Source organism: Anser anser (genome assembly GCF_964211835.1).
Source record: "Anser anser genome assembly, chromosome: 4".
NCBI classification, from domain to species: Eukaryota; Metazoa; Chordata; class Aves; order Anseriformes; family Anatidae; genus Anser; species Anser anser.
In genome coordinates this window covers 27329516-27356950 of record NC_139724.1, presented here as the reverse complement: position 1 = coordinate 27356950, position 27435 = coordinate 27329516, and the positions used below count along the sequence as shown (strand labels likewise).

The window sequence follows — 27435 nt, the reverse complement described above, 5'->3', positions numbered from 1 at the left end:
TTGTTTTAGCAGTTTTCCCTCATAGAAAACATTTTTTTCAATGTTTTGCATAATTTATTTTTCACTTGCAGAGAAAGTAATTATTTCACAGTGCCATGTGTCTACAGATAAAGACATAATGGTCTGTGAGTCAGTTAACAAATTATACTTTTAATGCAATCACTATTAAAATATTTCTCAAAATGTTTTCAGTCCTAGCTTTTATTACTATCACAAATATAATAAAATAAAGTGATCTAAAAGAATAGACTGGCAATCACTGCAATGATTAAAATATTCCTCCAGGTAAAAAGTTGCCCTCAAATACAGTCATTTAGATTTTTTCATGGACTTCAACATACCTGAAGTTTTACTCTGTGACCTCACAGTACAAGAAACATTTTAACTATCAGACATACATATTACAGAATAAACAGAACAGGCTGTCCTTGTTTTAAAGTTAATGACTTCAGACATTAAAATCTCCAGTAAATGCAGCTACTGTCTGACATTAAAAAGCAACAACACAAACAAAATTAGTGGACTGACATGCACAGGGCAAAGATGCAACTGCCATTATGACAAAAACAGGTAACAGTTACAGGGTTGCAAAATATAACTAAAAATACCATACTGGAATACCTAAAAAATATGAATTACTTCAGTTTTTAGTGTCTTTAGTGGTTTAATTGTTTACATCAACTGTCTGCATATTTTCAAGGACAATAGTTATATAATCTCAGAAAACAAACATTTCAAAAATTCATATAGTTTTTGGTATATCTCACTGCTCTTCACTACAGCAAGCGTTTCAGTTCAGTATATGCTGGGAAAAAAAAAACCACTTATCTGATCCGAAGTATCCCTTTGGGTATATTTATTTCTCTAGATTTCCCACACTGTGCTATCGGGAATTTGAAAATGCGTATAAGTGTTCATGCCTACTCTAAAAGGGTTTGTTGAAGATACATTTTCTTAGTAGATGGAATTTGTCTGAAAATTTCAACAGTGAAATACATTTTGTGACTATCATTTTAACTTAAATTGTGTGTTTTTAATAGGAAATCTCCATTTTGCAAACTTTTATAGAAATGTAAACTGAGTTGTGAGCTAATAGTTAGCCCAAGTGGCAGCCCTAGGGAAGGATTTTTTTCTGACTTGGCTAAGTTAAGTGATTTATTTAGAAGAAGCACCAGGAAAATGCTGTACTGTCTGAATTGAAGGGTCAGTTAACTGCAAGGAGACAGAAATTAATAGCCAGGGGCAAAAACATCTTAAATCAGCTTTTGAAAGCTTCTTAAACTGAAGACAGAGTTGGACTGAATAAGTTGAAACATTTATGTTTTTGTGTGTGTTTTATTATTATAACTATTATGTTTATTTTTAAGTTGTATGGAATTTTCTATCTCCAAGTATAGAGACCTTTAAATCAGCGTATAAAAATGATTACACATATCTATCCTTTTGAAAAAAAAAAAAAAGAACTTTCTATACTGTTTGAAAACTTTTTTTTAAAAAAAAAAAAAGTTCCCATCTCACCAGGGCATTCAGGAATTGAACACCTGACTTAACGCTTAGTATGGTTACACATTTCTCCTGTGACCTGAAGCAGGTATTTCCCATCCCACTTCTACTGTGAAAATACTTCCTTCCATCTTTGTTTCATTTATTTAAATAAAATCTCTTCAGTACAAGAAGTCCATCTTACCATGTGTCCATAGCATACCTAGCAGAAAAAGACAAACACTATTCCAAGCCTCTGTATCTTTATGTAATGAAAACTACAATAACTATTGTTGTAGCTGTAGATTCTGTTCTTACTCACTTATTTCTATATAGAAGATAAATAGTTTTCGATGTGAAATCCTAAAAGACGAGGGAAACTTTCTCAAGCACTACCTCTCACTGCAAGTTGTCATATCAGATTTGAGAAATCCAGGAATATACAGAGCATTTTATCTAACAGTCTGTTCGATGTAAAGTTCGATGGTTTACTTGCTTAACAGCCTATATTCTCCAAATTTCTAGCTATGCTCATTTGGTTTTCAGAGGCAGGTATTAGGGACAGTGCAAAAATTACTATTTCTCAGACTTGATGTCTTTCATTTTGTAGTTAAGTGTCGTTTGTGATTGACTGCGTGACTCACAGTACTAACAAGAAAATGCAGTGACTGCCTCCAAGTACTTTCATTCCAATTTCATTTGATGAAAATACGTATCAAATAGCTAAGTAAAAATCACTTGTTCAGCTGCTGAGGTCATGAACTTTCCCAAACTAAGCACACAGATCTTATTCTAGATTATTCTAGATCTAAGATTATTTATATCTCAGGTTATTTTAGAATCATCAACGGTACCATTACTTTAAAAATACTATCAAGTAACTGCAGGAGTTTTCTTTTCGAAGATGAAATACACCATAGGCACAACCTTACTGATAGCCCAACTGTACTCACCTCAACATACGAGATCGGAAATATTCCTATCTTGTCAGCCAGCATTCCTTCTGCCCAGTTTTCATCCACTCGGCGTATTACAGTCAGAACATCATCCTGTGTGAACATGCAGTGATTATGTCTCCCAGCTCTAATTAAGCTTCTAATTAAATTTCCCTCCGTAATGCACGGGTAATCAGAGAAGGCAGTACGTGGACAAGTACCACAGAGAAGGCACTCCGTAACACAAAAATGCTGCTCTTGGGTTTGAAGTTAATTTTGTTGGAAGTCAGCTAACTGTCCACAGCCGACCTTAGCCATTTGACTTTGTCCTTCATAACAGACTTCCTGTCACATTCAGCCTGTTGTACTCTTATCAGCCCCACTTTTAAGTCCTGTCATTAATCAACAGAACCTCAACTTTTTTACGTCTCAGCTGACTCATTACCCAAACTTCCCTAGGTGTTGCTCTTCAACTTAAATACATAAGAACACTGATAAGTGGTATGACTTCTTTCAGATACAGATTGAACTTTCGATTTTAGATACGATTTTGAGAACATTACATTAAAAAAGTTTCATATGCATATTAAACATTGCTATACTGAGATGCACATTTACTTTACAGGTAAGTTAAAGCATGTGGAAACAGATGCCCACTCAAGCATGACTGTATATCAAAAAAAAAAAAAAACAGTCAACAATCTAACCAAAACATGCAAGCCAATGCCAATGAACTAGGTGTGGTAAAAAAACATTGCCTGTTGATATATGCACTTGTCCTAACTTCAGGAAAAGAGATAAAACTTGTCACTTTTAAAATTTTACCCATCCTTTCCATTTTTAATAAGTACAAAAATGTGATCAGCTCACATTTATCTTGTAGCATTTTTGTGCTATTTCATAAACTAAAGAATCACAAACCAAAAAAGGAACAGCTCCAATACTTATTAAAACTCAGTATCATTTTGTGCTTTGCAAGATAGAAAATTAATTACAACAATGTAAGAAGAAATGTCATGTTTTCCAAAAGGCAATTAACTATATTACAGAACAACAAAATTCAGTAGTACTTTGTATTTAGTATCTGGAGCCTAAAAATGTCACTTACTAAACACAAAGCTAAAAATTAGCATCAATGCTGACAATTTTAAATGAGCATTTCTTTAGAGGATGGAACACTTAATTCATAACATAGGTTATTTCTCAGAAATTAAGACTGCCATTCCTGTAATTATGAAAAACTGTATTCTCAAAAATAAAACCTCAGAGAAATTGTATGTAATTCATAAAGAAAAAGAAGGCAAACCTAATCTACAAATGAGAAATACATACAGAATTATCTGCCCTTTTCATATTTGTATAGATCCATTAAAAACACAGACGAGACTACTGAAGTCTTATTATTTCTTATCCAAGTGAATGAAATTATTAAAAGAAAATACTAATTTTATTCAGTTTTTACCTTTGCAAATGGTAAACAGTCTTTATCTGCTTCCTTGTCTTTTACTTCAAAGTCATAAAGTGCTTTGCACTGAGGCGGAGGTTGAGGTAAAGGTTTAATAATCTGAACAAAGTTGGTAGGAAAAAAGCCATGGATGCCATTGACTTCTCCATGATACCAATTTTCATCCACCTGTCGACGCAAAATGATGATGTCTCCTTTACTGAACTTAAGATCTCCAGGTTCTTTTCCCTCATAGCTGTACAACGCTTTGGCACACGGTAACTGAGGTACACCCTGAAGAAAAATAAAAAAGATGGCTAGAATTAGGTAAGCATTACTAAATTGAAGCTATATTGCCTTCTTTGGGGGACTATGCATGCAAACAGATGTATAAAATTTCTTAGTAAAATTATACATAATAAAATTATTACACTGTAGCAATTCTACTGTTTTTACCTAAACATATAGGAAGAGCTTCAGTTCTATACAGTCTTAATTATCATTTTCCTCTAAATTTCATTATTTCCAGTAATGCTGCAACATTGAGACACCAAAGAAGCAAAATAAAAAGCATTATATTTTAACCCTTACATACAAATTCACTAAGCTTATCAGTTCAATATTAAAAATAAACAAAACAACAAAAACATTACTGGGAAAAAAAATCAGACTACTGAAAAGTATTCTGACCACTCGAGAGAGCCAACAGAAGAATTCTGCAAGAAAATGCAGCATTAGAATAACAAATTTCCTGTACGACCTTTGGGGCATGTTTTCTGCCTGTCTTGCTTGCTTATTAATGATGAGCATGAGGACATAAGGGAGGTGTTTTCCAGCCTGAAAAACAAATCTCGCTTGATTAAAGGTGAGAGATTTCATCCTGGAACAACCCCTTTTATTTATTTATTCTTCAAACATGGCAAAAAGAATTACTGAATAAAACCAGTTGAAGGTTTGTATCCTTGGGTTTTCTTCCGATTTCTCTATAGTAACTTAAAACTGTTGGTCATTAGTGCTGCTCTTGAATGCATGTCAGAAGCATTACAAAATACTAGTGTCATCCCTCCTTAAAGAGTGAGCCTCTACAACTCCAGTATTAGGGCTTCTTCAAAACTCTTCTCTCTCCAAATTTAAGCATTTAGAGGGGAGCTCAACCCTTTAATGATGTAAACAGCAGTAACTTCCCTTACCAAGACAGTTTTTCCATACTAAAGACAGCATTTATATTCAACTACAGCACAGCATTTTACACCTTTAATGCAATCCCATACAGACAAGATAAACTGTAATGAATTTCAACGTTGGCAGTATTATTCACCATGGTCTACACCACGATACATCTCTCCTCTTAAGTTTCCTACCACAACAGATTGTAAATTGAAGTTGAACACACAATATCTCAAGAGGTACACAACGCAAGAAAATTCTCAGAAGGAATTACCACTTAAGAGTCTGTGTCATTAGTCAGAAGGCAGAATACTTCATAATTTATTTCGTATTTACCACTTAAAATTCTGTCTTTCAATATAATCCCATTTTTCTTGGTACCTTTAATTTTTGTGCATGACTTTATAATCATAATAATTTAATGAACAAGTAAATAATATCTTAAAGATTAGCCTATTTAATAGTTTTCTTTCTATACCAAAAAGTCAAAGGATAATCATATTCATATATATATGTACACACACAAAGGTACAGATGAGTATGATTTACATATGAACACAGGCCAACCACAGCTCATTCTAGAGCAGCCAGGATGGGCACTAAAACATATTATTATACACACAGTTGTTCACAAAATCTGGTGATCTTCAGACTGATGCAAACAGTATTTTTCTTCATAATCACACTTAAAATGGTATTGGTGCACATTATAAACAGCAATGGTACACTTAATGAACCCAGACAAAGAAAAAGACTAAGACATCAAACAAAGAATTTGTAGGCTCTGACTGACCAAAGGGGAAATTTGGGGCCACAAAAGAAGCATGCCTCTATATAACAGAGGAAGCACTGCTTGCTTATCCATTTCCTCCCCAATTAAAAACAAACAAACAAAAAACAACAAGAACCCTACTGCACTTCAGTGATTACGATCCAAAGAACTACTTGGTAGAAAGAGGGCTCCGAGCAGTTACAGCTATGACAAGATAATTTCCTTTCTCTCTTGTGCCAAGGTTATCACCAGAGCTGTCCAGGACGCTCACCCGGTGGTCCCCAGAGAAAGCCACCTGTGTCCCTGTACCAGGGAAGAACTGAAAGACTGGCTCTGTGTATGAAATATGGACAGAAAAAATCCCTTTTCGGAGACACAAGCAAAACCAAAACAAGAAGACAGGAGTGTGAGTGGAACACACCCTGTCAAAGATCTGCACTTGTTCTCAGCCAGCCAGTCAAAGGATCTCAGCCAGGCTACCAACAATTAAGGAGAAAGGGTTAAATGACTTGGGAGAGAAAGCAGGTGAATGCCTTTTCCTTCTGCAGCAGGCAAAGGATAAGGGGGGGAAGGCTGGGGTGGGTTACGGCCCACCACCGTGCCCTGTATGTGCATGGCCTACCCGGGCACCCCTCAGGGGCCTGGTGGTCGCAGCTCTCGGCCGCCACGCTCAGCGGCCTCCCCTCTGCCCCTCTGACTGCTCACCAGGAGGGCAGGCCACAAAGATAATGCTGAGCCAGAGTTTACAGTTCACTCCCCGTCTCTCACTTGGCTAAACATGAAAGGAAGGCTTTGGAAGAAAAACTTTGCAGTCTACCCTGAGGTTTACAGCCGCCATTTAGCCTGGGGCTCTTTGAGGAAGCAACCAAAGAACAGACAAAAAAAACATTTAGGAAATGAAAATTTAAAACCCAGAAGGACATCATGCAAAACAGGTTTCTTAAAATTATTTCCTCAGTTGTCCTTATGCAATAACAAATATTCAGATTCCTAATGCTACTGCTTAAATGCAAACTGTTAAATTCAGTTTTAGCTAAGGAATGGATATACATCCAAAGACTCCTTTACAGAAAATAACATGCAGTGACATCAAAACCAACAGCTTAACAAGAATATCAAAAAGAGCATATGCATCCATTTATATATGAGGCTGGGATTTCTTAGATTTCCCCGTATTTCTTCTCCCCATCCAGATATTTTGTCTTAGAAACCTACAGAACTCCTGTGCAGTTCTCTTTGGATTTATACTTTCTCTTTAGTCACCTTATTTCTAACTTTACTTTTACTTTTTAAGGAACAACTGTACATACGTTTCATGAGCTTAAGCCAAGAGAAACTTATGCCTGCACAGAAACACGAGATCTGATTTCCTTTTAAAAAGAAGTTTCTGTGGCAGAGGCCCAAGTGTAAATATGCTTACACTGGCATAAAACAGTGCTCATTGCGTAACTTATTTCACTTGGAGAACCAGGGCAAGCTGAAGGAGCAAAAAATACCACCTCCCCTCCTGCTGCCACCAAGGAAACGAATTCAGCAGGTAGCAGGGCAGCCGCCTCCTGGCCTCGTTCCAGCCTCCCACCGTGGTGCTGCCGCTGGGCTCCGCACTCCTCCAGGCACGTCGTCCCACCCCGCTCCGGCCGCCGCGCTGGGACGTGGCCTGGGTTCTCCTGTCAGCCGGCTGAATTCACCCATGTTATCTACACAGCTTTCAGCTATTTGAGATTCCCAGACACTGAGTGTCTTCAAGGGAGCAGGCAGGCTTTTTACTGAGTACTAGACAGACAAAAAAAGCTTTCTGAAACTGCCTAGATGCAAAACCATAGCCTATCAGCCTCCAAAAACGCTGGCCTGCTCAGACAGCTCAGCAGCAGCTTTTATGCCCAGCTTTCCGTAATAACCTCTGCCTTTCCTCAGAGAAAGTCTAAAACTGGGAGTTACTATCATTTTGATCCGTGTTATAAAAGGATCTTCAAAAATCATCAATTATTTGCAATTCTATTACAGGTCAAGACAGAAAAATGATTTTTCTTCTATTTTTACTTGCTTTTCCATGGAGTTCCTCAACCGAACTAAGTCACATTAATAACCAGCACAAGATGAGAAATCAATGATTCCTGAAATGCTTCAATTACACAGCAATTCTAAGTACAATAACTTCAGGGCTATCGAGGTGCCTTTATCAGTATAACATTTTTTGCCTTAAGAACCAGTATTGTAAGACACACTTGGTTGCCAGTACAAACTGCTTTTACATGAGAAAGGTGTTTGTTAATATGCTGCAGTAACTATACCAGCCAGCTTGTTGGCAAGGTTTGGCAAGGCAGGTTTGGGTTGGGCGAGTTCTCTGCATGTACTTTCTGCATTATGTGCAGGCATACCCAAGATTTCATCTTCCAACTCCTATTCAAAAAAAACCTTTTCAATGACAATATATTGTCCTTTTTAATCTTCTTGTTCATTCTCCTTCATCTTGTTGCTCTTCTGACTCAGATCTTTCACCTTTTTTTTTTTAATATGCATTTTTCTTCTTGTTTGGCCTTTGCCAAGCTGCTCAGTCCTATCTGCAGATCACCCCATGTCATACCTACAGTTTTTTCATGTCTCTTTCATCTAGCTGGCTCCAACACCTGTTTCTGAGTCTTAATTTAAAGCCACCTGATCTGTCTGGTTTGCAGGGCTAATTTCTTTGTTTCTGCCTCCTTTGTTCTTTCTGTAGCTGCGCTTAAATTTTCATGTATTGTAGGACAAAGCTGATGCAAACACTTTGCTGAAAACTTTCTTAAATTGCTTACATTGTTTCCTTCAGTAGGATTTCCTTCTAAGCAAAGGAAACATGCTCCCTTTTTAAAGTCATACATGTACTGCTGTCACCTGAACAAATCAGGTACTCAGTTTTACAGAGCACACCAACCTAGAGGTTTAATATTTTAAACTAAATCTCCCCATTTCTTTTTGTGTTCTAGAACATGAAGCATCTCCAAAACCCAAGAAGAATGTTAAAAGCTGCTCCTTGCTTTTTTTTTTTTTTTGGCTAATCTAAAGAATGATGCAAACAAGGTTAGATGTGCTCCAAGAGGCTGAAGTGTAGTACTATTAACCTGCACCCAACACTAAATTAATAATGGAATCAATTTCACATACTTTCACCATCACAGCTTTCTTGGAAGATTGCAAAGGTCATGAGTACAAATGTAATGATTTCTATTTATAGAGCTTCTGAGGTACCTGCCATATGAATGATAAAAATGTGAGATTACTTCTATGAGGAGGCTCTATCAGGTTGCCAGCATGCTGTAGTAACCATAAAAACAAACCTTTGGCATCACATGATGTAAATTATTATTGCTCTCCTGAGTATACTGAGACACTATCTGACAGTTCACTTTTTTCTATGACAGCTCCTTAGATTAGGGAAGTAGGTGATGTTAATGTCAGTAAGTATATCCATTTCTACTAGCTTCTAATGACATAGCTGTACTAGATATCGTTGTTCTCAGCATACCTACAATATTACCACATGTTTGACTTAATACAGTAAAAAGATTTGTAGTTGTTTTAAAATGGCATGTTTAAGTACAGTTAGCTGTGACTTGGTGCAGTTTTTAATTTTAGTAAAAATTTGCTATTTTAAATAAATAACATTAAGAGAACATTAGCTGGCCAGGTTACCCCTGAAATCCACCCATTGTGCAATTTATCAGCGACCTACATAACAATTTTGAAGCAAGATTACTTTTTTTACCCCAGTACCCTTTTTTTTTTTTTCATAAAGTACAATTACGTCAACATATTTGTTATACTTTTCAAAAAGCTAAACAACTGCAATCAGGAAAAAAAAACGATTCTTGGTAAATGAAGGAACTGAACAATATTTGTACAATTATTTAATTTAACAATCAAGTTAAAATCTATTTTGTAGACTTGCAAAGCTTCACTGCTACTAGCTAGCTATCAGAGAATACAGTAATTTTTTCCTGTACTAATGTGTATACCTGCTAATTAACAGCAATACTACCTCTAGACGTAATAGCATGTGACATACCAGAATACTATTAAAGTAAAAGGATTTCAACTTCCAAGTTTCAGCCAGCTAACAGCCTGGAGTTGCGAGTACTCCTAGAGCCCTTTGACTACCCAACTCTTTTAAGGCCTTTATCAGTTAACTTTGCTCTTGGCAAATTTCGGCAGAACTTCACAAGACTGGCTCAGGAAACCCCTGCATTTTGTAATAGGAGGGTTGATATCTCTCCTCACTTAATTTTTATATGTTGTTTTGAGGTAAATTACCAGTGGCCAGCTCAAAGTGACAGAGTTGGTTTATGAAAGTCATTTTTGCTTCATCTGCCTTAACTGCTTTTAGCATACATAGAAGAAAACATTTTGGCATTTTTTATTGTTTGATGTCAAGAAATAAATACAAGGTTGTTTAATGTAAGTATGAGAAACTGTCTCCCACAAAGGTGTTTTGAAATTAAAAGCTGGAATACAGGAGAATGAAAGGAATTTAAAAATGTTGCCTTAGGGCCGAAACAATCAGACTAATAACATGGAAGGTTAGAAAGGGACATTTACAAAGCTTCCCAAAGGCACTTAGCCTAGTTATTTTCTGTGCAATACCTGTGTTTTTGAAAACTTCTAAAATGAAAAAAATCAGCGTCTTCAGAATGCCACCTTCTCTCCTTCTCCTATCAGGAACACAATGTTCTCAGCTACTTACTTTTCCATGGTTTGCTAAATAAAGTTTTAAACACTTTCCACTAAACTAAGCTCTCAAAATAAACAAATAAAAAAAATAGGAAAAAAGGAGAAGGAAGAAAAGAATTATGCTCTGTATAATGGATGTCCCCAAACATTTTAACTATATGCACTCAACAGGTTAAAGATTGCTTTTTCTGGGGGGGGGGGTTTGGGGGGGAAGTACAAGGAAACCAGACTGTATACAAGTCAAACTCAGGAAAACTAAGGTAACTTTCAAGATCCAAGAAAGAATTTGGGTCTGCATTCTTACCGATTGTGAAGAGGAATGCCAAAGCATATCAGACAATTTCATTCCAAGTCTTTAAAATTTTTTGATTCATTGTTTACTACAAAACCATTTTGTTTTGAAAAAATAGATCCTTGCAAGAATCCAAACAAAACTTTAAAGGATACACTAAGTAGCACTAAGATGTTTATATAATTTGTTCTTCTCAAAAGCAAAGACTCGCTTTAAAGATCTGCTCTTACAGCTACTATACCAACCCTGTTGGTTAGTCTGAAAACGCTGCTAGTCCCATGGGTTTTCTCTTGGTATGTTATGACTGACTGCTGTTTGATGTCTCCATAAAACTGCTAATTTTTCTTGTCCCAATGCCATTTCAGAGTATAGCAGTGTGGATTTCCTAATCTGTTTAGGGACCTCAAATTGTTATGCAGTATAATTTTATTCCATTTCACTTAAACTCTTCCACCAACATATTTTTCAATGCATTCTGTTCTTATGTAATATCATCTACGGCTTCTAATACCAGAAAACTGCATCCCTCAAGAAGAATAAAGGAGGAGGACACTCGGCTGTCTTGGCAAGCCTGCATACAGAGGAGCAGTACAACTGGAAGACTGCATAGCAGGACTTACCAGTCCTACTGCAAACTGCCGCTGAACAGCTGTATATCCCTGAAGAGGTCTCAGCGTGGGGTAGGATTTTTAAAATGTATTTAGTGCTCCCCAGCCATATCCAATTTGTCAAAACTAAAACCGCTGGGGACTTCCCAAGTTACACTGGTATGTGTCAACGCTAAGTGCTTTGGAAAGTTTCGCTGTTTCTACTTTCTCAACATACACTTATAAAAGTGCAAGAAACTTTACCTCACAGGTATTAACTTTATGAAGAACAAGTTAGGAAAATGGTCCTTTTTAAAAAACTGTCAGGAACATCTACTCCGTGTAGATGCAATAGATTACAGATACAAGGTTGTGAAGTTTGACTTTCATTTTTCCTGCCAGCTTGAGAAAAGTCACTTATCTTTGCAATCATAAGGCACAGCTTTTTTTTTTTTTATTTTTGAGGAAGAAAACTGAATCAGAAAGATGTATAGAAAAGAAGCAAATAAAAAAATATCACATAGGATAATGTTCATGTAGGTCAAGAGTCTGTCAAAGAACTGGGAAAAAGACTTGAAAGACTTATAAAGAGCACATCTTAAGTAGTTCTCCATGGTATCATTGGAGCTCAGAACCCAGAGCTATTCAGTTGTTCAAAATGCCAAATTCCTAGACAGCATTTCTGCTTTTAGCAAGAAGCCTCATTTTACCTAGTAGCTTAGTAAGTGCCTTTCATAACTATTTGCTCCCCACCCAAAATCTGGGAAGTCTGATAACTTTCCTGTGCCAATACAGATCCTTCAACATCATCTGCTTTTTTGTTTGCTTGTATGAAGAACTTTTGATTGTTTCCATAAGATCACCTAAGGTGCAAAAAACCCCTTTGAAAACTATCAAACTACAGACCACATCTGAGCATTACATTCTTTCCCACACAGCTATTGTGTAGTCTTCTCTTTTCACTCTTCATTTCACTTTCCACATAACCTGGAAATTCCACATCTGTGGCACTTTTCACTGCTCCGCAAATTCATACTTACCCTTATAATATAGGTATCTGGGATTTACTCTCCCTGTCAAAAGTCATATATGCAATTGTATAGACAGCCAAATAATTAATTCCCAAGGGAGATGCATGCCATTCTCAACTCCAAGTCCAGATTAAATAAAATATTCTCATGTAAACCCAAAGCAGTCTTCTTTCCCATCGGCTTAGTGGGAGCCAGCTAGAGATACCACAGGCTCTCGTGTGCGTACCCAGAAACAAAGCATCAGAAACGGCAGCTGTCGTTTGAAACCTGTCCTATTAACCAAAGAGCCATCTAAGAAATGCACCTGGTAAGTTTTTATCAGTCACCAGAAGAAAAAAAAAAACAACACTATTAATCCAACTAAACATTTTCAAAAACGCATTGCTGTAACCTATGCAACCAGTATGGCAGACGTATTTTACACAATGAGCAGTCCTACAGCGCATGTGGTCGCTGAAGAAGATACAGGGACATACAGTCAGCATCATCTCAGAGAAAGGAAACATCCTGCAGTGCCCCTTTTTTTGCCTTTTTTTTTTTTTAAATGGATTAACACAAAACCATACTGTATTAGAAGGAAATAAAAGGCAGTCTCCAAAACCCCACAGGGTATTGCTAACAGCTAGAAAAGATTCCACTATTAAACTGGTATTACTAGGCTGTGCTATGCTGGCATAATGGTAAGAAGCAAATAGAAAAACTTCTATGTCCACTACCTGTCTTAATGTGGCTAATCAGAATACATCTCCTCTTCCATTTTTGCATTAAACTGAAGCCACTGATCTGGGCAAACCATGGATTTTTTTTACTGAGTACACCTCAAATTCTCTCACAAATCCAAGCTTTATAAAAACCCTTTACAAAACACATTATTTGCTCACTTTTACAAAAAAAGTTTCTGTTTAATGCATAAGTCTGAGACATCTGGTTTACTAACACAGCACTGAAACACAGAAGGCCCTGTTCGTGCTGGTATTTTACCAAAGGTATCAAAAGCCCCATAGGGTTTATCAACAAGGTAGAAATTTCAGAGTAATGCTCTGTATTGTTCTGAAGGATTCTACCCTTTGAATACGAACTCAGGCTCTGCTCACTGAGATATGAAAATCATTCTGTTTACTTATTCCACCAAGAAAAGGAGAGGGAATTCCACACGTAAAGACAAACACCCTCACGCACAGAGAATAAATGAGAAATTAGATTGCCAAGAGCAAAGTCTTACTGAGCTTTGAAGATGAGGAGTTTGAACATGATACAGAAGGAGCAAAGCCAGCAAATGACTCTGAACAAGGGAGTGACTTGGTGAGATCATTCTTGATGAGATCAGTATGAAGAAATGTACCTTTAATCTCTCAATATTTTGCTGCCAAAAATTGGGCAATGGAACAAAACAGTTGCAAAAGAAGAAGTTGCTGCATCCTTTTGATGAAAACCTATCAAGGTTGACATGCATGTCTTCTCATCTGAGCATGTTTTGCTTTCCATTATGTTCAAGTGTTAATGCTGCCAAAACAGCACACGGTCTAAAATTAAAACGACTCTATCAATGATACTGAAAAAACAAAGTAACCACACGCAGCTCTCCTACCTGAATTAGAATTTTTAAAATCTGAGATAACATCTGACATTCCACTGCCTGATGAGAAAGTATTTTGGGGTCTATTTCCTGTCATCATCAGTATTTTGTAAATGTTCAGGTGTTTGTCCAATCTTCTGGATGAACATGATATCGCTGCCACACATCTTCGCTTGGTGTCACACGCAAGCTTTCTGCCAGGATCTGGAGAGAGTCCCGCTAGGCTTCATTTGGAAGCAATACCATGCCTCCTTGCCCTGAGACCCCCTCACTTCCTCGAGATTCTTTTGGAACCAATTTAATTTCCTTTAACGTCCTGACTTCAAACAGCCCCATGCCGGCTGTGGAAAAACAAAGGTGTTAATTTTAGCTGCCACTGTAGCATACACAAATGTACGTATGCTGTGTATGTGCAGTAGATGACAAACTCCATTCACTATTTTTACATATCCTTTAAATTTTTCTTGCCTCAAAACTTCCTGAAATAAAATTTTTGCTTTCAAAACATTTTATGGTACTCTCCTTGAAGCAGCTGGTTGGCCTTTTCAAAAGACAACTAATCCTAGCCAAATTATACATTTTTTGCAAGATAAACGTTCCTTATTGTAACAAAAAGGCTGAGGGAGCCAGAAAAGTGCTACATTAACATTTATCTCTTGTGCAGTGACAAGCTGGGGTTTGTACCTCGTGGTTGCTTCAGCCAGACTATAAAGGTAGACCAAGAGCCCAGCTATAGCCAGCCTCTGCTCAGCGCAGTCCTGCTGGAAGGGACTTGCATCCAGCGCACATACTGAAACGGAGAGCGCCGTACCTCACGTTTCGCACTGCTCACATCAACAGCATTAGCAGGGAAGTGTTAGTGTGGAACACAAGTGACTTGCTAATACAGACAACCTCAAAATTTTCTCAACCTAAAGGTTTCAGTCCTCTGACTTTCATATGAGACACATGCCATGATCTCAATGTTTTCTTCAAAATAATTCAATTAGTTCTCACTTCAGCCAGGTTAATTCCACTAAAAGCTTATTCCATGAAAATTAATTCCATGATATCCAGAGAGATTTCTGCCATAACCTGTCTTCTAAGGACAGTAAAACTGCTCAGATAAAATGACTAATAACAAGAATGGACTAGATAAGAGAAAGCCCTTCCAGTGGGCTGAGACCATGCACTTCTTGAGCAATTTTAACTTCTGAAACTTTAAGGAGCCTGTAAGGTCCTACTGCATAAGCACCTCCTACCTTTGAGACTTCATGGTAAGCAAAATTAATAACCGCCTACGTTCACAAGCAGGGAATGCACAGAATAATTACATTCCACAAAGAAATGCCAAAGAGAAACTCACAAGAAGTACAACTCTCTCATTTAGATAAAAAGTATTTTAATTACGTGGTTCAATCGTAACGCATTGTAATGGGAAAGCACTGCTTTGGAGCCAAGAGTTAAGAATCAGATAGGATAATGAAAGGCTGATGACTCTTTAATTCTCTCTCTACTCACGCTACTAAACTGGCTGAGATATGCTTGGAAAATAGATGTCATTAGTGCGACATCTGAGGTCTCTGATTCAGACTCTGGCATGGCCTGACGCAAGATGACTCCCCGAGTAGGACGCTCCAATGGACTGAAACTCCACAAGCTGTTGGTGATTTCTTGTCCCCGCTTCATTGTCTTGCTAGGACAGCTTGCAACTTACGGCCCGCCGCTCTTAGGGCTGGCTTTTCTCCGATCTTGCATGCTATTCTACTTCATCTAGACAGAATCACTCAGATCAAACACTCTTCAAAAAACAAACAATAACAACAACAACACAACCTGCAAATATACAGTAGAAACCCTATGAATCACAACTGTATTAACACTTGGTAATTGTTTCACTTGGCACATTTGTGTGAATTGCTGTTGATGCTGATGCAAAAATACTGTCCCGGAGAAAAAGCCTTAAATATACATTCTTTATATGTTCTTGTAGACGTAAAAACATGCACGTGCTATGACAGTACTGATGTTAGGCCAATACACATGCAGTTGTCACCCGCATTCAACTTCTATGCAAGGAAAACACTTCAACCCCTGAACTAGCTCCAAGTAAAACAACTTGTAAGCAACAAAACTCCCACATTTCTTCTAACTGCCCTCCCTATCAAGTTTTGTTGACATTCAAATTCTTCTCTTGATCACTGAACTCTGTTCTCTCTTTCTAGGTCGGCTGAGGTTTAGCATTTGATCTGGCCTGACACAGTTTTGGAAAGTACAGTACAAAAATCCTGAAGGAGGCTATCCAAAATTTGCTGCCTTCAACAGAGCTAGCTTGTAAGTCTGTCCCCACAGACTGCCTGAAAGCCCCCATTTAAGATTGTTCCTACAGAGCTCATTAAACAACTTCCTCCAGAAAGGTAACAAGTCAAATAGAAAACGGTGACAGATGAACCACTTATGCCTTCCATTAGGAGGTTTCCACCGGCTTACCATGCTACAAAGGTTCACATCGTTCTTAATGTGCCTCTGTAATTCTCGGTAGCTCTAGCCCGTTCTTTATCATCACTCTTCTGGTTACGTAAAGCTGTAATCTGTAGTAATCATTATTCTCCCTTTCCCCCACTTGCTATATGAGACTAATTTTGCTCAATTTTTAAGTTATTTTTTTCAGCTGGGGAGAAATAGCCCATTTGAATCACCAAATACAGGCATCAGGGGTTGCTTATACTGCATGTACCTTACAATCTTTCCAAGCAACCATTATTTGTCTTGAACTTCATTGTCACAGCCAAAAACGGCTGAGGTCCCAAACTAGGAATTTTGTATTTCAGTCATATTTTATATATTTCACTACATTCTCTAACGGAAAATAATTAACTATATTTTTAGAAACTAAAATTATATTAATACAAGCTGCAAAAGGTCTTCAAAATAAGGCTGTTATCCTGAAGAATTTCAGTTTGATGGAATTCCTCCTTTGTATTACATTAAGTGCTTAAGGAGAAAGTTATTCTTTTCATTTTTTAAAACCTTTTTTTATTATTTTTATTTCATTTAAATATTTGACAGCTAATTACATGTAATCTTTACTCTCTTCTTTCTCCAAATACTATTTAAGGTCTTCTCACATTTACCAGTAGATTAACTTTCCTTAAATACAAAGTTACACTGATCATAATTCATAGTATGTATTAGTTATGAATCCTGGAATACACAGAAGCCAGGCTGTAATACAGAGGGTCCGATCCCAAATGCATTAACAAACCTTAAAATCCAGCAAGCTCTTGCTTACAGCTATCTGCACGTAACTCCCATATTCTCTATATTGGTAACAAAACCTGAGAAGGTGCTTAGAAATTGAGGATTTAACAAATCAGCACAGTTATATTAACATTATTGTTATTGTCGCTGGTATAAGATCTCCTCTAAAAGATCTCTAAATAGAAGGATCAAGTCACACAAGCACAAGCTCAGCAGCATTTACACAGAAGTGGCATGTGGATAATTACACTTGCGACTGAATTATAGAAGCACATGAAAATTGGCATGTTGTTCCAGTTTCTGTGATTTTCAGTCTTCTGATTTTAAGTATTTATTTCAAAACTGCAGGCTTTACAGTTATTTAAATATATACTCTGATGTATTCAGAAATAAATTCTTCTAGCTCAAAAAAGAAAAAAGCCAGAAAGGAGTCTGCAGTTTCAAAAATCTGAAAGTAGTTACCTCCAAACTTGATTCTCTCCTTTTCTTTAAACATGAGAGTTTGGAGGGCCCCCCAGCCCCATTCGGGATGCTTTGAATTGCTGGTAACAGAGACTAAATAGTCTTTAATATTACTGAAGAGACTGGGAGCACAGGAAAAAAACAAGCAAACCACACAGCAGCAAGTACATTCAAAGCATGCTTTCTCTCGTCTGCAAGAAACTCCAGTCTTCCCTATTAATAGACCTCACTGAGTTTTCTCTGGATGGATCCCTTAACACTCTGTGTAATTAAGTAAGCAAAGACCAAAGGAATAACTTTCCTTGATAATGGTCATAAACACAGGAATCCTTATTTTCTAAATTTGTAAGACTTTCCACATGAAACTACTTCCTTCAGTTCCCTGGATTCAATTCTAAAACTTTACACACTGAAGAGGGGAAAAAAAAAAAAAAAAGCAAGCTGTGGATTTTCTATTTCAACACAACTTAAGACACAAAAGCAAGGCTACTACAGCTTTTTTTTTTCCCCTGAAAGCATCAAATTATAATAAAAAACCCTTCAGTTTACCCATTTTTTTAATAGTATGTTAATTTCTGTCAAACTCTTGACAGTATTAAAAAAAACTTAAGATTATAGAAGGTCTGTGTAGGATAGAACTAAAATCATTTCTAAAGCATGTCTCCATTTTATATTTACAGGGCTTGGGGAACCCCAAAAAAAGTCTCTCCTGGGACATATCAGGGCACTTTCCTTGTAACATGTCTCCATTTTGTCTGGGAAGTAGCATGATTATCCTGCAGTACAAATAAAATCCTAGCCTTCCGGAATATTGTATATAAAACTATCCTCCTTCTAGGTATTCTGCTCTTTTGCATACACACTGTTCTGCAGTCTTCATTTATTATCCATGCATCAGACAAAACACATTGTAAATTTATTACATTGCCTAAAGGAAATCAAACCTATTGTCCTGTTATTCAAGTCTTCAAATCTAACTTCCTTGCAGTTTTAATGTCTATGTTAGTAGCTCTTGTTTTGTTTAAACTTCAGATGAACAGTAAATAATTAGTTTGACATAAAAACAACCAAACTGGGCAAGATGGAGTCTCCAGTGCTCCTTGCATCACTATTTTTATATTTCCCAGACGTTCAATTGGGAGAGCTAAATACATTCTCTTATTTGATTTTGCAGAGTTATACTGCTTGCTGAACAGTTTAGCAACATAAGGTTTGACAGCTGGCTTTTCCAACTATTTAAATGTTATGATAGTTTATCAGGTCAGACATGCAGCACCGCCTCTCCTCTCCCCTGCTTGAAAAACAAGAACAAGCCCTAAAAAAAAAAAGAAATCTCTAGGAGTTCACTTAAATAGTTTTGTGAGCACAAACACAGCTTCGGCTTAAATGGCCTCCGCAAACAGACCACTAGCTAGTTACGAGTAAAAGCCTTTCCAGATGTGTACAATGCAGTACAGTTTGCTTTCCTCAATTCTCTTTGCAGCTGATGCAAGCTCGGGTGAAATTCTATTTAATTTCAAGAAGTCATTAAAAATATTCCTTAGCAATTCAATCTACATCTGTAACATGGTCCCTAAAATTAGTTATATGTAACTCTTCTGCTTAAATTCAACATGTCTTTGATCCCTGTACAGAGGAGCTTAACATATAAACATATCCAAAGCAACCACATTTTGCAAATCAGCACTGTCATCATTACAAATCAGCATTTATTTTGAAAGCATGTTACTGATTTTCTTCTAAAATATTGAAGACAACAATAATAAATGCCACGCACGATTTGGAAACTTGTTCCAAACAGTAAGTGTTATTATTAGCATTTGCTGTAAGCACAAGCTAGAATATAAACCTTAGCAATGCGCACGGGAATCCCATGAGCTGATCACCACTTTATGAAAAATTCCAACTTGTTTGAGATGCTCCACGCTCGCTGTTGAGCCAAAGGCAATTTTGAGCTTGGTTACATTTGAAAAGGAATCCCTGCAGGCTTGGCCGGCTCCACTCCCCTGTCTACCAGGCGGCATTAAAACAAGCAGGCACGCAGGAAGAGGGAAAGCCGCGTTCGTGCCATCCTCCCCATGGCTCTCTGTGGCTGCCGGCTCTTCAGCGAGGACGTGCACGGCTGGGCGCCAGCTACAGGCCTCTCTTCTCCAGCTTGCTGGCAGGGGACACAAGAGGGACACCGGCAAACCCCAGATAGTGTGGCAACAGCTAACAGGGAGGACACGAGAAGGCATCACAGGTCTCTGTAGTGCTGGAACGGCCCTAAACAAGCAGCCGTCTTAACCAGAGGGGACTTAGAGTTTAAATGCCTGCCCAGAAAGTTGCACGTGCACCAAATCAGGTAGATGTTCTCTCTCCCAGACACATCAGTGGAAAGGAATAAAAAGAGCACTTGCTTTTGCTTGGGTTCAGCAGTTTGACTGCTGCAGCTTATTGCTAGCTAACATTCAACATATTGAACAAGAACCAAAAATCAGGAAGTGAATGGTAAATTTCTAGGCAATGTTTTGGCACAGTACCACACTAACAGCTACAGCATAACCTCAGCTTCAATGAAGCACAAACTGAGGGAAGGGGTCAGAGAAGCTCACTTGTTAATTAGCTGGGTCTCAATAATGATCATGGCTACCCATATCTTGCCACATAAAACCTCACCTTAACAGTTTCTGGTACAAAATACATTATATTGACTTTAGCTTGATATGTTTTCTAAAGCAACATCTGAAGACTTGAAATTTATCGGTCATTCAGCTGAAATAATTTACTGCTGCTTCTGAATTATTACTTTCCATTACATCAACGTAGCTACAGAGTCAGTGAAGCAGTTTACATCTTAAAAATACCAGACAGACTGTAATGGCCTTATCTAAAGCATCATGTTTCATCATGCCAATAAACTTCAAAAACAAGTACAGAAAAAAATAGTTAAAATCATATATAGATACATCAGATTCGTTTAAAGTCTCCTAAGAGTTGACTATTTTCTCCCACTCAAAATGCAGTTTTAAATAAAGGTCTCCCATCAAAAGGAGGAAGACAAAAGGATCCTAATCTAGTTTCTTCAAAGAGGGCATCATCCATCAGGTCATCCATAACAACAGTTCTGGATTTTCCAAGAAGTGCAGTGACATTTTGGAACACAGGATGTAGTAAGGTACTAAACTACTTTATGGGAATATAGATAATTACCCCAGCACATCTCCCCTAAAAAGATAATTTTAACAATGCTTCTTTATACTTCATATTGTAATTCTTGGATTTCTTTTTTTCCTGCTTAGACATGATTTTTACATCCAAGTTAGCCTAGTCTATAAGGACTCAAGATTCAATTAGGGAGTCTCATTTTATAGTATACACAATTGAAATTACACTAATACATATAATGCTAATATACCTTCTCAACTTCAATCTTCTGAGATTACACAAACAAAATAGTCAAAAGAAAAATGAGCTGTAACATCTTTGAATATATTTGGACTGTATAAAACAAAACATAGATCTACCTCTCTCCAGTTAGTTTATCAACTTTTTTTTTTGTATTTACATGCACAGAGGATATAATGTAAAATTATTTGCTTGTAAATCAGAAGGTAGCAGTTGAGAAATTAAATTTTATCTTTTAACACTAAGAATTGAAGAAATCTGCCTAACTGCATTTTTTTCAGGAGTTTTAAAACCATACAAACTATTTCAAGCAACAAGATGCTGCTTCTGCGGCTGTTGGGTGTTTAGTAGATGAAAAATTGTATTCATCCATAACCGCATTTAAGTAGCTGGACTACCATTAAGAATGCAAGTACAAGTCAAACTCACTCTCCTTCCTGTCTTTGCTATAATTGATTATCCCTAGCATAGTTAATTAATTTACACATTAAGTAAAGGGTTTTCTACTTCTCCTGTCTTCATTTTCATCCTCTACTCTTCTCAAAATTAACAGCTCTTTCCAATATCTTCTAGCGAGAACAGCTTTTCTCTATACCCCATCCCAATGCAGCTTCCAAAAAATGCAATATAATAAAAAAGGCACTATTAAATTTCTAAAGCTGTTAGCTTAACCCTCTACATTTTAAGGGTGTGGATCAAGGTTTTTTTCTGTAGCACCTGCCAAACAAATTCTTAAAGCAATTAGTATATCCAGCAAGTAGTTTATTCCAGCAAAGATGACAAGACAATTCTGCATCATTAACTCTCCAAACATTAGCTGAGCCCTACCATGTTGCAATTACTGCTACCCAGGATTATTTATTTAAATGTCTTGAAACCTCACTTGTTTCCATCAGATCAAACTAAGTGGAGCACGGAAAGATTTGAGCCAAGCGGTTCCTCTGAGACTGGCACAGGAGGTCTCTGAAAAGGCTTCAATGGCACAAGTATACCTTACCCAAACCTGTACCTCCCAAATTAGCTGAGCAACAAATCCACTCCTCAGGGAGTATGGCAATTGCTCTGATAATGTGACAGACATTCAACTGATCCCTTTCAGAAGCATCAAATGTTCAATTTTGTTTTGTTTTGTCCAACGATGAAGAGCCATGGAAATCTGCACTATGAACAGAGAAAGGTCTATGGCAATCAACATCTTCATTTATTCGATTAAAATACCCATAAAATAAGGAACTTAATCCAGCACTTGAGTAAAGAAATGAAGGATGGGTAAAGGAATATGGAAAGTGAGAGGATTAGCAAAAAAACGGCATTGCCCTGTGTAAACTAGGATATCCTTCCTGAAACTTAGTGCACCATTTTTGTATTTATGAAGAATGCTATCATTACGACAAAAATAAGGACTTGAATCTAAACACAACTTTTCTCATTAGTTTAAGGAAGTGCTGATATTTTGCTTTGGTTACAGACTAAAATACAAATCACGCAAAGACTTAATTTTCATGAATCAGACTGATAAGATCCCGGATCTCTGTCAGCCCCACCACAGGATCAACAAGTATCAGCTCATGGAGGATCTCAGTAGCTCTCATTTTCCCACCTGTTTTTAAGCAAAGGGATTTTAAAAAAATACAGAAAAAAATCCATACAATGTCATGCTTAACTTCAGTCAGCCAAACAACAATCAAAAAGTAATAACCCCAAATCTCTCTCTCTGGAGAGAGGTAAAAGCTAGCAGTACAGAGACTGTACTTCCCTGTTGGTGTCACACTGGGATCTGAAGACGAACGGCATTTCAGCTGAACAACACAGCAACCGCTCCAACAATACAGAAGCAGTCTCATTAATTCCCTACTGGAACCAACTTACATTTAGGGACAAGGTAGCTCCTCCACTGCCTCTCCTTTTCAAATACAACCCACATTAAAAACCAGTAATGTGACAGAGTCAGGTCTTCACAGTTAGTGAATGCTGATCTGAGAGTGCCTGCAGAACTTTACATTACCCCTCTGAACTACCATACCATCTCTAATTACACGATCACTATTTTAACTTTTAGACAAGAGACTGTTACATTCTTATCATTGATCAGTTGTCTTAAGTCTCCACCAGCCCTGAATACCAAATCTTTAGTTTACCTTTCTAAGGTTTTAATTATGCTAAGCAAAATGAAGTTGTTTATAAACATTCAAAAATGCTTCACTGAGATGAGGGAGTGATGTAACTTTCATTTTACACACGGACGTGAAAAGGTTAACAATCTTAACTCCTCGTTCCTTTTGGCTCTTTTGTTCTGTTCCTTTCTCTTCTGTGTCCTGGGAAGGAGAGCTGGAAACTGTACAGTGCTTCAGTGACTCATAAGACAGGTACCAGCAATGCTAAAACACACAAACACTTGTCCGTATAGGAAACTATTGCACCCTATTGAATTGATTCCATGTTACTAATTAACATTGAAATTTGTTTGACAACAAAGTCTGGGGAAATGGAAGACATCATGTAGCCACTACTTTAAAGAGAATACCCAAAGTACTTACTCCACAGGCTCCTGATGAACCAAATGATATTATATCTGCAGGTAAACAGGAGGAACATTTTTCCTCTCCAAATATTCGTACACCAAAAAGTGAGGAGAGCAGTATTCATCAAGAATGCTTGCGATAGCATTTTGATGGGTCCCACACTAAGCAGCACTATCCTATCAACCTTTAAAAGTCAGTGGTTGTCCATGGTGAACCAGTTGTTAGAGTCAGTCTTCTCTGATAGGCAAATGAGGCAAATGTATTGGCTTCTGTAGGAAAACAGTCTCCTTTCCTGCGTTTCTCATTTGCAGCCTTTCCCTGGCCCTGCAGCCCGAGCAGACCAGCTAAATTACAGCTTAAACAACCTTGCAGAAGGAGGGAAGAAGGTTTACAAGCAACCATGTGATTAAAGTAACTCAAACACAAGTTTTTATAACAAAGCATCATTTATATCCCATAAATGCTCATAGATTATAGAACTTGTCCCTTGCTTTAAGACCTATGATATCTATTCTCTCCTAACCTAAACACTATATTTAGTTAGCTGTAGCTAACCTCATATAAATACATCTGCCCCAGAACAAACTAGCTGCCATATTAACTTTTACCTACTTAAAATACTTCTTTTTTCTTAATCTGTACCCTTCCTCTCCCTGCCAAGATTCATTTTTCTCATGGGCAATCTCATTTTTTCCTTCCTCAAAATGTACAGAGCTCCACTCCCTAACACGGGCAACTGAGACTTGACTGAAATACAGGGATTAGCCTTACATGCCATTGTTACCTGTACTTGGTTAGTACAAACTCTGGCGTAACCTAAACTTTAAAGGCTGAACATAAAAAGCTAAAAACGGTTTAGCTGTGGTATACTTCCACAGTAATAAAAAAAACTGAAATGTACATTTTTCCCCTCATCCTCCATATTCTATTTGAAGGCAAAGATCATTGAAAAACTATGCTCCGCAAATGGATTTCCCAATATTCAGTAGTCAAAAAGAGCCAGAAATCTACTCAGCTAATATAAAAAAGCCCTTTTAAGTGGACCATTTAAATTCATTGTGCCAAATACTTTCCTATTCTGACTGAGTATTTTGAAGTCTGACTCATAGTTAGGATTACAGTATTTGAGACAGGCAGCTGAAAATGGAAAAGCTAATGCCCATCAGCCTAGCTATTTTCTATATAGTGTGTGTATATTTGCATTTCAAAGGATCCATGAATTAGAAATCAGCTGTCTCCAGATGTACAGTAGGACTCCTGTTACTTAAAAAAAAAAAAAAAAGACAAATTATGTCAGGAAATCCAAGAAATACTAATCAGTATTTCAAAAACTATCTAATGCAATAGTTAATGACTATACTAAGATAACTTGTAAAAGGCTTTTTAAAAATCACAAGTGATGACTTAAAAATGCTCACACACATTTATACTTATGGCAATGCATACAGACTCATCCTGGAAATTGCTTGTTATTACGGTAGTAGTCAGAATCCCTGCTACAGCAGATTTTTTTCATTTATTACACTACTTCTTATGCAAAAAAGAAAAAAACAAAAAAAACTATTTTTCTGTTTCGCAAAACATATGGGCAATGTCAGATTAGTTTAGAAGTCAGCCAGTGTTACCAGAAGTCAGACAGAACATTCATTTCTAGGGGAACGAGTGTTGGTACTCCTTCATATTTTTGCACAATCTATTTCTTCAGTAGCTTGACAATAAAAGCAGAACAGAAGCTTTCTGCAATAGAGACCTACTATGTTATTTGAATACGAAGCATGTTTTGGCCAGAGTCAAAAAAGGGACTCTTAATACATGAGTTAGAAGATGCACAATTCTCTACTCTGATCTCTCAAAGCACGTAGTCTGATGCATTAGAAAAACAAATTTACTCAGCTGAAATTTAACTAACTTCCTCCTGCATAGGTGTAAGTTTTGCAGCCATGTAAAAAGCCTCGAGTCTCAGAAGGAAGCACTCTGAGAATGCTGAAGGTTAGAACGTGTTTTGTTTTCCCTGAATGGTTATTACAGGGAATATAGGCTCTTTAGAAGAAATATGTTTTCTGTTGGCCCTCATTTTTCCCAGCAGACAATAGCTGCTACTGTCCAGCGTTTAAATGACCTCTGCCCTGCCCTCCTACTTTGTTTCCCTTAGGAATGTCATTCATCCCTTTGTAACACATTGCAACTCATTATTGCCTTACTTTTTCCTGCCACTTTTGTTCAGGTCTTTAAAAGAGTACATATCTACTCTCTCAGCTGAAGGGGGGGGGGGGGGGGGGAGGAAACCCTGGGGACCTCAGACAGTGCTTCCAGACAAATTTTCAAGTTGTACTACAATGTCATTGCAAAGTTTTTAACCATAAATTTACAAAAAGCAACCATAGTTAGTGACTTACTAAACTAACTCTAGACACAGTGACATATCACATTTAAATACAAAATTTAAGGCTATTCTTAAGGCTCTTGCAATATTTTTTCTTTGTTCCCACATTTTCATCAACATTTCATCACATATTAGCTCATAAAGGAAAAGGCAGTCATGTCCCCGCCAACCCTGAGTAACCTCCATGCATTCTTCACGTAATCACACTTTTCCTTAGGAACTTGAAGCTTGTTCAGTAGAGGCAATAACCTTTGCCTACACTAAGAGTTTCCACAACATATTTGCACTGTTGCAATTGCTTCTTCAGACACACTGAAACCGAAGGACAGAGGCAGACCTCCCACCTCCTTCACGCACTGATGCAGCTGAGCCACTATTAGCAAAGATTGAACTTTTTTTTTTTTAAATCACAGAGGTACGTTATGTTTCCTTGAAAATTTCTTTGAAAAATTACCTGAAAATAATTGTTTTTAAGAGTCAAAAATAAAAATGCCCTTCAATTTCCTCAGCTAGTATATAGTAATGGCATTTCCACAGCCTGCAATGTGGACTAACACAATTTTCCTTGACCACAGCTCTTTGCCTAAGAGTAGTGAAGATATTACCCTTACAATATAAAAATATACAAACATTACTGTAGCATGTCAGCTGCAAAAACTCAAAATTTTAACTCCATAGACCTTCTTCATATTAAAATATACCTTGGTAATCAAACCTAACTCTCAGAAATACATAAAGTGGGGATAGATGGATTAAAACCAGTTTTTGAACAATCCTTTGTAATAATAAGCACTACATGCAAACAGTTATGAATAACTTACTGTTACAAAAATGATACAAAAAATTATTATTAACAAGACAACAGTGTTCACATTAACAGCTACAACTAGGTTCAGTGAGAAAGGCACAATTTATATCTCTGCAGGAAAAAAAGGGGGGGGAGGTTGTCTAGGGGATGTAGACGAGAAGACTGAATAGTCAAGATTACAACTATCTACTGTGAACCAGCAACCCTGGAGGGAAAAATGTTTCTTCATTTCTTTTAGTTCACCGGATATTTCTCCCTGAGCCTGTGTTACATGCTAGCAAGAAAAATGAAGTCTTTGTTTCTCCTTTTCCTTTTATTTGTAGTTCTACAGTTCTAAAAGCCTGCAGTGTCGTGCCATGAAATCTGCCAGTGGAAAGAGTAAAACAAGATGTCAAATCATACACGCAGGGACGTACTGCCATGTCGCTTCAAACTCCTTGCTGTGGAAATCAGAGGCCTTTCGTACAAAAGGAGAGCTGGCGTGTTGAACACGGTATTTCACTCTTTATCCTTTTTCTTCTTTGCCGTTTGTTCTTGTCGTCCAATCCCATTTAATAACCTGGCTGACGGTTCCCACAGCAGAGGCACCAGGGAGTCGCACGGCCACGCTTGCCACGTCCTGCTGGCAAAGCTAATGGCGGCA

General features: G+C 37.4%; 1 protein-coding gene across 8 annotated transcripts in view; it reads right to left on the bottom strand.

The window, feature by feature from the left end:
• The window catches only part of SH3RF1 (SH3 domain containing ring finger 1), a 90525-nt gene that overhangs the window by 38665 nt on the left and 24425 nt on the right, over positions 1 to 27435 (bottom strand). For all 8 annotated transcript variants that reach the window (XM_083833576.1, XM_083833577.1, XM_083833578.1 and 5 more), the window contains 2 exons: positions 3880 to 4155; positions 2436 to 2531 (listed from right to left, as the gene is read on the bottom strand). In XM_083833576.1, coding sequence (XP_083689702.1) covers positions 2436 to 2531; positions 3880 to 4155 — 372 coding nt within the window. The remainder of the gene's footprint in view (positions 1 to 2435; positions 2532 to 3879; positions 4156 to 27435) is intronic.